This window comes from Leopardus geoffroyi, chromosome A2 (assembly GCF_018350155.1).
Source record: "Leopardus geoffroyi isolate Oge1 chromosome A2, O.geoffroyi_Oge1_pat1.0, whole genome shotgun sequence".
NCBI classification, from domain to species: domain Eukaryota; kingdom Metazoa; phylum Chordata; class Mammalia; order Carnivora; family Felidae; genus Leopardus; species Leopardus geoffroyi.
The window spans coordinates 18812093-18826329 of NC_059331.1; the positions used below are offsets into that span (position 1 = coordinate 18812093).

At 41.3% G+C, this 14237-nt stretch overlaps 1 protein-coding gene across 1 annotated transcript in view; it reads right to left on the minus strand.

Annotated features, from left to right (window-relative positions):
- Positions 1–14237, minus strand: part of IP6K1 (inositol hexakisphosphate kinase 1) — a 60780-nt gene that overhangs the window by 19459 nt on the left and 27084 nt on the right. The window contains exon 2 of the mRNA XM_045496874.1: positions 2813–3163. Within this exon, the coding sequence (XP_045352830.1) occupies positions 2813–3035 (223 nt within the window). The 5' untranslated portion in view covers positions 3036–3163. The remainder of the gene's footprint in view (positions 1–2812; positions 3164–14237) is intronic.

The following is a 14237-nucleotide window of genomic DNA, read 5'->3' on the forward strand; positions in this document are numbered from 1 at the left end:
TTTTATTTCTCATATTCTAGATTTGGCCACTGGGATTCCCTGATATCGGCTCTTGTGTGCTTGTAACATACACTCCCATCATTTTTTACCATTTCTTTACTTTTAGTTACCAGGGGATGCTCCAGGCTCATCTTTTATTTTCCTGCCCCAATTCAGAAACCAATCATTCCTCCAGGGAGTTCTGCTTCCCTTTACTGTAGGAATGGTATTTAGAAGGACCAAGATCTTGGCCCTATGATTGCTACTGGAGTATCATTGTTTTTAGGCCCTTTCAGCAGACAGATCTGGGAAATACATGTATAAATACTAACCCACACATACACATATATCTCTTTATTGCCAGGAACACAGGTGTTTTTAAAATTCAACCAAGCTAAGGAAAAATGCCAATAATATTCTGTGTTTTGGTAAATTTCAAGAGGGATTTTTATGTATTTAGTATTACCAGCGGCAGTCATCAGGGGTTACCACATATAGTACCAAATATGAAGTTCTAGGCTTCTATATCCTTATGCAAAACTTTCCCTAATCCATTAGTCAAGTATTTATTAAGCATCTACTAGATGCCAGGCCCTGTAACAGTTTGGCAGTTCTTCAAAAAGTTAAACAGAATTACCATATGATCCAGCAGGTTCCACTCCTAGGTATGTACCCAAAAGAAATGAAAGCAGAGACTCAAACAGATGCTTATAAGCTAATATTAACAAAAGCATTATTCACAATAGTCCAAAGTGGGAACAACCCAAGTGTCCGTCAACAGATAAGTGGATAAACAAAATGTGATATATATTCACAATGGGTATACAGCCATAAAAGGACATGAAGTTCTGATACATGCTACAACATGGGTGAGTCTTGGAAACATTATGCTAAGTGAAATAAACCAGACACAAAAGGACAAAAAATTACATGATTCCACTTCTATGAAATATCTACAATAGGCAAATGTGTAAAGAGACAAAGTAGACTAGAGGTTACCTGGGTTCGGTGAGGTGGAAAGGGAGAGTTATTATTTAATGGATACAGAGTGGTTGTTTGAGGTGATGAGAAAGTTATGGAAGTAATGATAATGGTAGACAACATTGTGAACGTACTTAATGCCACTGAATTGTACATTTAAAAATGGTTAAATTTTATGTTATGTATATTTTGCCACAATAAAAAAAATTATGGATTTTTTTAAACCATTTTTTAACCATTAGTAACATTTTTAATTTTTTTTTTTTTTTATGTTTATTTATCATTTTTGAGAGACAGAGACAGAGTGTGAGTTGGGGATGGGCAGAGAGGGAAACACAGAATCCAAAGCAGGCTCTGGGTTCGGAGCTGTCAGCACAGAGACCTATGTGGGGCACAAACCCACGAACAATGAAATCACGACCTGAGCCAAAGCCAGACGCCCAACCGACTGAGCCACCAAGGAGCCCCTGAATTGATTTTTCTAAACTGAGGATCTTTTGGGGAGCCTGGGTGGCTCAGTCAGTTGAGAACCAACTTCAGCTGATGTCATGATCTTGCAGTTCATGGGTTTGAGCCCCGCCTCAGGCTCTGTGCTGACAGCTCGGAGCCTGGAGACTGCTTTGGATTCTTGTCTCCCACTCTCTCTGCCTCTTCCCAACTCACGCACGTGCGCTCTCTCAAAAAATTAAACATTAAAAAAATTTTTTAAATAAAATAAATTGAGGATCCCTTAAGTAAATAATGACGTAAACATGACTAAATTCATAACAGCTTTGGGAAATTAAAAAGTAGAATACAAGGAGCACCTGGGTGGCTCAGTCGGCTAAGCATCCAACTTCAACTCAGGTCATGATCTCACAGTTTGCGAGTTCAAGCCCTGTATCAGGCTCTGTGCTGATAGCTCAGAGCCTGGATGCTTCAGATTCTGTGTCTCCCTCCCTCTCTGCCCCTCCCCTGCTCATGCTCTCTCTCTCTCTCAAAAATAAATAAACATTATAAAAAATTTTTTTTTAAAAAGTAGAACACAAAAATATAACTTATCCATGGTGGGCAATGAAAATGTATAAACAGAGTAACAAAAATCAAATTTTAACGTTTATTTTATTTATTTTTGGGACAGAGAGAGACAGAGCATGAACGGGGGAGGGGCAGAGAGAGAGGGAGACACAGAATCGGAAACAGGCTCCAGGCTCTGAGCCATCAGCCCAGAGCCCGACGCGGGGCTCGAACTCACGGACCGCAAGATCGTGACCTGGCTGAAGTCGGAGGCTTAACCGACTACGCCACCCAGGCGCCCCAAAAATCAAATTTTAAAATAAAGTGACTTAATTCTGGTATATATTCATGGGGTTCTATTCTATAAAGTTAATTTACATTTTCAAACACTATTTTTCCTTCAAAAGGACTTTCAGACCTTCTCAATCCTTCTGTAAACTCCTTATCATCAATTCATTCCCCCAGCACAAAGGCTCCACACAGCCTCCTTGCCAGCTGTCTCACTGCCTTGGCCTGGAAAGCATCCAACTCTTCCTCCTACGGAACCAGAGAAGTACTGCCCCTCTCCTAGAGCATCCCAGCAAACAGGGGAAACCACCTTGCTAAGAGCATGCTCTTCACCAACAGTATTTAATGCTGTGAATTCTTCCAGGTTTACCTATTGGTGAATTCAGATTTTCAAGATCTAAAGACTGTGCTGGTGCTTTCAGTCTCAAATTGTGCTTAACAAAGTGATTTAGTTTGAGACAAAAGAGACCTACAATCATATCACCTGGCCCACAATACAAGGAAAACTGAGCTGAAAACCTGCAAAAGCCCAAGGCTACTGCTCTCTCCAAACTGGCCAGTGACTGACCTTTGTATTCAGGGGTGAACTCCTTCATTTCGGGAGGGAGGGACTCATAGAACCGCTGCTCCCGGGAGATGAGAGGCTTGCACACAGTGTGGTCGTCGTAGCGCATCATGCTGCTGTGTCCGCCCACCTGGTGGATGAAGGGCTCCAGGAGGACTCCCCGGTCTCCGGCCCGACTTGCATTCTTGCCATACTGCCCCACTTCCATGGTTTGACAAACACACATTGCGTTGGGGGCCAGCTGCACACTGAGGGCAGAGGATGCAGCACATGGGCCACAAAAGGACAGCTAGGCAGAAGATCCTGGCGAACTGAAAGCCAACAGTCAGAGTCTGTTCAGCTTATTCTTCTTTCCTAACAGAAAGGAGAGAGGAAAAGAGGGAATCAAAACACCCGGCAAGCACAATTTTCCTACAGTTCAAAGAATATCTGCTCTATGAAAAGAATGGGATTCTGGGGGCACCTGGCTGGCTCAGTCAGTTAAGCATGTGACTTGATCTCGGGGTTATGAGTTTGAGCCCCACATTGGTCATAGACATTACTTTAAAATAATAAAAAATAAAAATACAAAAAAAAAAAGGGATTGTTTTGTTTCCTGCTATATATTCCCCCAAGCATGTACAACGCTGCCTGGTGCATGAGAGACAGGTGGTAAGTTTTTCTGAATGATACAACTTTGGTCTCCTCCATCCATTTTTTTTATGCACAGAAGCCCACATTCTCTTCCCTTCCTAGCTGTCATATACCCTCCATGTTCCCTATAGGATTTGATTTTAGAGCTGCAGTACGTTAACAGCCGTCAGAAAGGCAACTCTCCCTGCTTATTCCACATTCAAAGATAAGTGTTCAGGGAAAAAACAGAAGGCAACACAAATTCATTGTGTTCAGACTTCTCACCATATCCAGTAATGGTAAGGGTCTCGGGTCTCTCACTGACTCAAGGAAGGGTTTTTGTCTGGGAAATCAGGTCACACTTTCCAACTTTTCTGTTGAAGGTGCCAAGGAGCAGCCGGGGAAAGTCATCCCTTGCTGAGTTGTAGAATCATAAAAAGGGTTTGCTTTTCCCAAAGAAATTCAGGCTTCTGATTTCTTCTACTTTAAATCTGTGGCCATCAATTTATAGCCATGTCTGGCACCACAGAGCTTGCCTTTCTGTCTGACTCTACACCAACCAGTGGGACAAGGAAAGGCCCTTTGTACTTAAATACCTACCCTGTAATGTCAATTTTCTCTCAAGAAAGTTAAAGTAATGGGCAACTTCCCTAGTACTGAATATATTTTGTGATTAGGAATGTAGCAGGCAAGACTACATCTGAAAGATCAAGACGAAAGAAGAAAAATTAAATATTTGTGAAAGCAGGAATATGGCTTTACCTGCAAGAGATGAAATATTTTCTTCTGAACCTCATAACTTATGGGCATAATAGTCTACTGAAGAAAACTGCTGCAAAACTGCAGAAGTTCTTTTTTTTTTTTTTTTTAATGTTTATTTTTGAGAGAGAAAGAGTGCTAGCGGGGGAGGTACAGAGAGAGAGGGGGACAGAGGATTCGAAGTGGGCTCTGTGCTGACAGCAGAGAGCCCAACGCGGAGCTCGAACTCACAAATCGTGAGACCACGACCTGAGCCGAAGTGGGGCACTCAACCAACTGAACCACCCAGGCACCCCTGCAAAAGTTTCTGAATTCAAAGCTGCCCACAAGCTCTATTTCACAGCTATCAATAAAAATTAATGATTTTCCATTCCCCTAACTGATCAGCACCACTTCAATAAACACACACTTTTTTGCTTAGCTATCCACTTTCCACTCCTCCCTACCCCATGGAGTTTTCCCCAGACTCCATTCTCCCAAACAGGAGTTGGGTGCACACCTCTATGGCTCCTAAGGTACCTGTGCCAACTATCTCAGCCATACATCACTGTACCTTCATCTACTTGTCTGTCACCACCATCAAACCATTCCCTTGTATCTCTAACTAGGGTCCAAAGCAGTACCTGGCACACAGGAAATGCTCAAAGACAGGTTTGTTGGAATGAATGAAGTGATTCCAGGAAGATGGCTGCAGGGAGTAAAAGCACCAAATGAAAACAGAAGGAGTCACACAGTGGTAGTGTTAAGTGGAGAAGCAGCTTGAAGGGCCTCTTCTCGAGGCTCCTGGAGGTGCCTACGGTGGCAGTGGACACAGCTTAGCACTGTCAATCAGCTCTTACCCTGGCTCAGTTGTTCGCTGGGATTGCCCCCGTGGGGGACAGGGTACCCAGGAAGGTGCCGAACTTTCTATTCTGGGTCAGTGGGTGTCTGGGAAAGGAGAGGGATGGACAGTGCCAAATGCCCCGGAAGAGCTGGACTCAGAGATGCGTGCCCAGCTTTGCAACCCCCACAGGACAGAGAAGCACAAGTCCAACCTTCAGTCAGATCTAGACTTTTGATCTTTTGTTTCCACATGATAGACACATAAAATTATAGTACTGTTTTTGTGTTTCAAATATTTTCTTAGAAGTAAACATGTAAAACATTCCATATTTCTATGGCTTTGTTTGGCATTTCTTTTTAAATAAACCTAGAACCTAAAAAACTAAAGTGCCCAGAACTCTCCAGCCCTCGCTTACAAAGTGTGGAGCTGTGGGCGAGTCCCTTAACTGCAAATTTCCTCATCTCTAATTTGAAGACATGCCCACCGCTAACCCTGTGGGATATTCTGATGCAGGTGAAGGGGCCTGGGCTAGCCCTGCCTACTTCTAGCCTTGGAAGTACTGGAAAGAGAAACAGCTCAGACTAAAAACAATCAGAGGTTGCTCCTGAAGTCTGGTGTCCACGAAGGCCCACTGTGAAAACCATGGAATGAGAATGCTGTAGATGATGACGTCTTTCTCCACTATTTCCTTACTAACAGAATCCCAATCAGGTAGTCCACCTTCACAGGAATGTGAAACTGCATTCTAGTTAAGGGAGAATCTTGAACAGTAGTACTTCCTTCTGATCCTAAGAGACAGCTGATTTAGGAAAAGGGCATGTAACTTGTCTTCTAACCACGAGACATGAGGGGAAGTTGGCCAGGGGTCCTCTGGGAAAAGTTACCTTGCTCTTAAAGAACAAGAAGATGTCCCTTCACTTCCTCAAGATATTATTCTGTCTAGATGTGTATCTGAGACTACTGAAGCCAAGACACCTGGTGACCCTAAAAGATACTAGCCTAAAGACAAGGCCAACATGTTGAGCATGCAGCACAGAAGAATAGAAATCAGGGTCACTGATGTTGTCACTAAAGTACTGGATATCTTGTTATGTAACAAAAATAAATTTCCCTTTATGCTTTTAGCCAATCTCATTAGGGTTTTCTGCTACTTGTAGTCAAAACCATCCTAGATGAAGGGACAAAAAAAAAGCATCAAAATCCCCAGATCTCCAGGTAATACACTTTGCACATTAAAGAAGTGTCTTCTGATAAGGAAACTTCCAACAACTGAAGAACAAGCCCTTCAGTGATGACAAAGGACAATCTTCCCAAGCTCCAAAAGGAAAAATGTAGCTTTATAATCTTTAAACTGTCAGGGGTGCCTGGGTGGCTCAGTCGGTTGAGTGTCTGACTTCGGCTCAGGTCATGATCTCTCAGGTCTGTGGGTTCGAGCCCCGCGTCGGGTTCTGTGCTGACAGCTCGGAGCCTGGAGTCTGCTTTGGATTCTGTGTCTCCCTCTCTCTCTCTCTCTCTGCCCCTCCCCAACTCATGCTTGCTCTCTCTCTCTCTCTGTCAAAAATAAATAAACATTTTATAATCTTTAAACTGTCCCCAAAGGCAGACAATCTGAATTATGTCTGGTCTATTAGGGCTGGCACCAAAATATTAAAAGAGAATCTGCCAAACACAAAATCCATTCTCTCATAAGTAGTAAGGAATCTACCCAAATAACCAAAATTAGCTTAGAACAGGCAAACCATAAAAGAAATTTATACTCCTGCCACGTCAGGACCTTAACTGATCATTATTTTTCACAAACACATCTAAATACAATGGAGCCAATAAATCCTATTTTTCAGAGTGTAATTAATCCTCAAAGATTTTCCAGGCCATCTTCTGCAAAATCAATGATCTGATTTCAAGTAGTTTATGCCATTCAAAGTGTCAACAGCTTCTGTCTTTTCTAGACTTAAATAAGGAACTACTAGTATGAAGAAAAATGTGTAAATTCCTTAAAAGCTACACAGTATCTGGGGCGCCTGGGTGGCTCACTCAGTTAAGCATCTGACTCAATTTTGGCTCAGGTCATGATCTCATGATCAAGTTCCATGTCAGGCTCTGCCCCGACAATGCGGAGCCTGCTTGGTATTCTCTCCCTCTCTCTCTCTCTCTCTGCCCCTCCCCTGCTTGTGCTCTCTCTCTCAATATAAATAAATAAACATTAAAAAAAATAATAATAAAGGAAAAAATAAAAGCTGCAAAATATCAAAAACATGTCATGGGGCGCCTGTGTGGTTCAGTCGGTTAAATGTCCAACTTCCACTCAGGTCATGATCTCACAGTTTGTGAGTTCAAGCCCCACACTGGGCTCTCTGCTGTCAGCATGGAGCCTGCTTTGGATGCTCTCTCTCTCTCTCTCTCTCTCTCTCTCTCTCTCCATCCCCAACTGCCTCGCTCTCTCCCTTAAATATAAACATTAAAAAAAAATTACTAAAAAAAAAAAAAAGTCATAAAGCCCAAATCAGGGTTTCATTGCCCTGGGTTAAACTAACAACAACCAACAAAAAACAAAAACAAAAAAAAAAACAAAAAAAAAAACAAAAACAAAAAAACAAAAAAACACCCATCAGTATATGTGTTGTTGTTTTTTTTTTGTTCTGTAAACAACTCCAAAGGTTTCCCTGGGGGAAACTATAAATGATATGCTTTTTCCCATGTGGCAACACATGGAGGTTCTCTATTTGGTTTATAATACAACAGTGTTTCCTATGCACCTGATCTGAAATTAATATCGTTCAAGTATACAATGCACAAAAAAATTGGGGGCTATGACAATGGGAACAGAATGACTATGACTACATCATATATCATATCACATCATATCATGTGAGAGAGACTGCATGCACACACATGTGAACACAGGGGAGGGGCAGAGGGAGAGAGAGAATTTTAAGCAGGTTCCATGCTCAGCATGGAGCCTGACACAGGGCTTGATCCCATGATCATTACCTAAGGTGAAATCAAGAGCTGGATGCTCAATCAACTAAGCCACCCAGGTGCCCCAGAATGATTTACAAAATGTTAATTCCAGTGGGTAATATACAGTGTTATATTAGTTTCAGGTGTCCAATACAGTGATTCAACAATTCCATACATTATTCAGTGTTCACTGTGGTGTTTTTTTAACTTTTTTTAAAAATTTATTTGAGAGAGAGAGAGAGAGCATGCGCATGCTAGTGGGGGGCATGGGGGGAAGAGGGAGGGAGAGGGAGGGAGAGGGAGGGAGGGAGGGAGGGAGAGAAAGAAAATATGCCGAGCAAGCTCTGCACTGTCAACGCAGAGCTCAATGTGGGGCTCAAACCCATGAACCTGAGATCATGACCTGAGCCGAAGTCAGATGCTTAACCAACTAAGCCACCAAGGCGCCCCATGATAAGTGTATATTCTTAATCCCCTTCACCTATTTCACCCATTTCCCCCGTGGTAAACATCTGTTTGTTCTCTACAGTTAAAAGTGCTTTTTGGTTTGTCCCTTTTTGTTGGTGTTCATCTTATTTATTTTTTATTATTTTTTAATGTTTATTTATTTTTGAGAGACAGGGAAAGCGTGAGCAGGGGAGGGACAGAGAGAGAGGGAGACACAGAATCTGAAGCAGGCTCCCAGCTGTGAGCCATCAGCAGAGCCCGACACAAGGCTCCAACTCACAAACCATGAGATCACAACCTGAGCTGAAGTTGGATGCTAAATTGACTGAGCCACCCAGGTGCCCTGAGTTTGTTCGTTTTACATATTAAATTCCACGTATGAGTAAAATCATACAGTATTTGTCTTCCTCTGACTGGCTTATTTCACATAGCATTATACTCTCCAGATCCATCCATGTTGTTGCAAATGGCAAGATTTCATTCTTGTTTATGACTCAATAATATTCCATTGTGTATATATACCACATCTTTATTTTTTTTCTCTTTTCCTTATTTTTTTTAAATATATGAAATTTATTGTCAAATTGGTTTCCATACAACACCCAGTGCTCATCCCAAAAGATGCCCTCTTCAATACCCATCACCCACCCTCCCCTCCCTCCCACCCCCCATCAGCCCTCAGTTTGTTCTCATTTTTTAAGAGTCTCTTATGCTTTGGCTCTCTCCCACTCTAACCTCTTTTTTTTTTTTTCTTCCCCTCCCCCATGGGTTCCTGTTAAGTTTCTCAGGATCCACACAAGAGTGAAAACTTATGTATATACCACATCTTTATTCCTTCATGGACACTTGGGCTGCTTCCATAATTTGGTGTTGTAAATATGCTGCAATAAACATAGGGGTGCACGTATCTCTTCGAATTAGTGTTTTCATATTCTTTGGGTAAATACCTATGGAATGATCTTTAGATTGAAACTAATAAAAAATAGTTGTTTAAAAAAAAAAGAACAACTAGGGGCATCTGGCTGGCTCATTCAGTGGAGCATATGACTACTGATCTAGGGGTTGTGAGTTCAAGCCCCACACTGGGTGTAGAGATTGCCTAAAAAAAATAAAATCTTTTAAAAATTAAAATTAAAAAAAGAACACCTAGATAATCCCTTCCTTGCAAATGTCACAGAACTCATTTAGGAGGAGAAAAAGTTTAGATATAATAATCTGAACGTTATAAAGACTTCACAGGTCTATCCACTGAAATACATTAGGATTTGCAATCTTTTTTTTTTTTTCCTTTAAGTCACTATGCTTTGTAATTAACACAGATCAAAGAAAGATACTCTCCCTTAGCACCAAAAATATTCTTTGATCCTAGGGCGCCTGGGTGGCTCAGTTAAGTGTCTGACTTTGGCTCAGGTCATGAGCTGAAGCCCACACTGGGATCTCTGCTGTCAGTGCAGAGACTGCTTGGGATCCTCTGTCTCCCTTGCTCTCTGCCCTTCCTCCGCTCACATGCATGCACTCGAGCTCTCTTTCTCTCTCTCAAAAATAAACAAAAAAAAATTTCTTCAATCTCTTAAGCACAACTACAATTTCTCATCCTGTGGTTTCTACATAAGACTTGTCCACTCGCAGGCACCTGGCTGGCTCAGTCGGTAGAACAGGGAACTCTTGATCCTGGGGTTGTGAGTTCAAGCCCTGTACTGGGCATGAAACCTACTTAAACAAACAAACAAACAAATAAATAAAAGACTTATCCACTCTTCTCATGAGGAAGTAAGGGCTCATTACACAGTTATACTTGTTTCAGACAAGAGCCACAAAGCAGACAGAATCTTCCCTTCCTGTGGAACTTCTGAAGCATGTAAATACTATAAGAACAACAGGAACAGAAAGGAACCTAACAGTCTAAAACCGTGCCAAGAGACTAGTAAGAAAAAAGGAAAAGGCCGGAGCCATTTCTTGCAATCACTGCTAAGCTAAACAAGGAAGAATAAACAGCAAAAAAACAATCAAGAACCAAGTTGTTCAGGGGTGCCTAGGTGGATCAGTTAGTTTATTGTTCAACTGTTGATTTCGGCTCAAGTCATGATCTCACAGTTGTGAGATCTAACCCCACATCGGGCTCCATGCTGGGCATGGAACTTACTTGAGACTCACTCTCTCTCACTCTCTCTCTCTCTCAAAACAAATAAATAAACTTTAAAAAAATAATAAAAAAAATTTTAAATAAAAATAAGGAAGTAAATAAAAAATAAGAATAAAAATAAAAAGAACCAAGTTGTTCAAAGTTCCTCAAGTTTCTGGGAGAGAGATACTTAAAAAGACAATATTTTCAAACCCTTTGGCAAGAATGGTCCCAAATGAGCCTACCTTTGAGCACCTGGACAGCAGTCCGATCACCAGCAGCCTCTACTGAGTACTAACCTATCTGAAACTCCATTCACAACATAGACAGAACCTCCTCTTCCCCAGTGGTGCATTTGTCACCTGGAAAATATCTGAAGGAAAGTGACGCCTAGGTTTATCCTCCACTCCAGAATTAACTACAGTCAGAGGCTTCTAGTACATCCCATTACAGTCTCAGTCCTTCTGTAGGTCATGACCTGACTGCAACGCCCAGTCAAGTAGTACCCTGGACACTCCTACCCCCAGCTATCACTGTCAAAGCCTTCTGTAGCTTTTTCCACAACACCATTGCCTTCAGCATCTTCAGCCTCATCAGCCCTCAGAGCTATTCAGTTGCCAATGCCATCAAGAGGATCATGGTCACCACAACATTCTGATCATACAATGCAACATGGTCACTAGCACTAACATTCTGGGCATAATGACAGCCATCCTGAGGATCCTCCTGCATAATAAGACCAAGTAACCAAGTATGATGCAAACCAGTAAGATAGGAAGTACCTACCTTCTCCCTGTCATGCCTTAAGAACCTGAGTAATCAGTATTATCAGAACACACCAAAGCAAGGCTGATGGAAAATAAAGTTTCTAAAAAAAACAAAACAAAGCAAAACACACACCCAAGAAACCCCTCACTACTTCCAAATATCATCACACTGGAATCTGGGGAGAGGGAAGAGACACAAACAGTCTATAGCAGAAATCATGATCAGTGTTTTAAGCTCTGCTTCCCGAGTACCTGTTCTTTTTGATGAGACTTCACCCTTTCTATGATGATTTGCTAGGATATTTGGTAAAGAAATCTTGTTTTTGAGAAGGAGCTTGTACTTTTTTTCTATTGAATAGTTTATAGCACTATGTATATTGGATTGAAAATTATTTTACTTTTAAATGTTTAAAAATAAGAAAATTCCCACAGCAGAAGCCTGACACATTTCAGTATTTAGTAGTAAAGCTCCTTTCTAACAAAGACAATCTTGAAAAATGGAAACTAATCAGGATTATCTAATATGGATGCATTACAGTAGACAAGACCACTGTGTGTTTATTACCAGGTCTGTTTTTATTGGGTTGTTTCCATTAGAGTCTGAATCAGGTCCTAAGGGAAAGGGAAAAAGTATACCACAAAGCTAGGCTTTGGTTTGCCAAAACAGATAGTTGGGACAAGATTAAGTTCTGGGTTTGGCAAAATCTTTGTGACTGAAATTATATGACCCCGTAGATAACGCTTATGCCCAAAATACAAGATGTGGCTTAGATTCTTTTTTGTCTTATCATAAAAAAAAACTGGGCCCCAACCAAAGGACCACTGGGACTTGACTTGTGGGGTTGCCCGCGATAGCTCCATGTCCTTCAACACCAACACCAGCCATGGGAGCAGAGCAGAGGTTTAATACTTGTAGAGAGGGAGGAGCAGGTGTTCTTCACAAATGTGGACGCTGGACTAAGAGAGGCTAAAGTAACTGCAATTCTCTCCATATATTTTTGGTGACTGATGTTCAGAGAGGAAATAATGTAGTTTGAATCAGTTATTTTAGATCACTGGAAGTTTATATTAAAATGGTTAAAATTTTGTCAGTTTATGAATGGACTGCTCCCCCAGAGGTCAAGGGGTTCCACTGCTCTACCTATGAGTTTGTGTACCACCAGCTACTGTGCACCAGTCTATTTGTTTGTTCTTCATTTGCTTTAAGACACTTTGGTTTCTGGGAATGCAAGCTGGTGCAGCCACTCTGGAAAACAGTATGGAGGTTCCTCAAAAAACTAAAAATAGAACTACCCTACGACCCAACAATTGCACTACTAGGCATTTATCCACGGGATACAGATGTGCTGTTTTGAAGGGACACGTGCACCCCCATGTTTATAGCAGCACTATCAACAATAGCCAAAGTATGGAAAGAGCCCAAATGTCCATGGATGGATGAATGGATAAAGAAGATGTGGTGTATATATATACAATGGAGTATTACTTGGCAATCAAGAAGAATGAAATCTCGCCATTTACAACTACGTGGATGGAACTGGAGGGTATTATGCTTAAGTGAAATTAGTCAGAGAAAGACAAAAATCATATGACTTCACTCATATGAGGACTTTAAGAGACAAAACAGATGAACATAAGGGAAGGGAAACAAAAATAATATAAAAACAGGGAGGGGGACAAAACAGAAAAGACTCTTGAATATGGAGAACAAACAGAGGGTTACTGGAGGGGTTGTGGGAGGGGGATGGGCTAAATGAGTAAGGGGCACTAAGGAATCTACTCCTGAAATCACTGTTGCACTATATGCTAACTAATTTGGATGTAAATTTTAAAAAATAAAAAAATTTGGGGCGCCTGGGTGGCGCAGTCGGTTAAGCGTCCGACTTCAGCCAGGTCACGATCTCGCGGTCCGTGAGTTCGAGCCCCGCGTCGGGCTCTGGGCTGATGGCTCAGAGCCTGGAGCCTGTTTCCGATTCTGTGTCTCCCTCTCTCTCTGCCCCTCCCCCGTTCATGCTCTGTCTCTCTCTGTCCCAAAAATAAATAAACGTTGAAAAAAAAAAAATTAAAAAAAAAAAAATAATAAATAAATTAAATTAAAAAATTTTTAAAAAAGACACTTTGGTTTCACATTTTACTGCATAAAATATGAAGGATCATATTCTTCTTTTAATGTTTATTCATTTTTGAGAGAGTGAGTGTGTAAGCAGGGGAGGGGCAGCAAGAGAGGAGGACAGAGGATCCCAAGCAGGCTCTGCACTGACAGCAGAGAGCCCAATCTGGAGCTCAAACTCACAAACCACATGATCATGACCTGAGCCGAAGTTGGACACTTAACCAACTGAGCCACCCAGGCGCCCTGGGGAGGAGGATATTCTTTTATTTATTTTTAAAATTTTTGTAATGTTTATTTATTTTTGAGATTAGGAGAGAGACAGAGCATGAGCGAGGAAGAGGCAAAGAGAGAAAGAGACACAGAACCTGAAGCAGGCTTTAGGCTGTGAGCTATCAGCACAGAGCCCGACACAGGGCCTGAACCCACAGACTGTGAGATCATGATCTGAGCCGAAGTCGGACGTTCAACCGACTGAGCCACCCAGGCGCCCCTAAGGATATTTTTAAAAAGAACTTGCTGAGACTGACTTTTTTTTCCACTTGTGGACAGTAACAAACGGAAATAAATGTACACTGCAAAGATACTAATTACAATAGTTAGGTCTACCTTCTGGGTATAGAAACTAACTCCTTAAACACATAATTGAACTTCAAAATTAATTACATCTCTCTTCAAGTAAAATAAATTACAAGAGTACAAGTAAATGTACTCTTCAAGTACAATAAATGCTGCTAAAATTTGTATATTATAATTATTGTTTTCCTTTAAAAAAATTTTTTTTAACGTTTATTTATTTTTGAGACAGAGAGAGACAGAGCATGAAC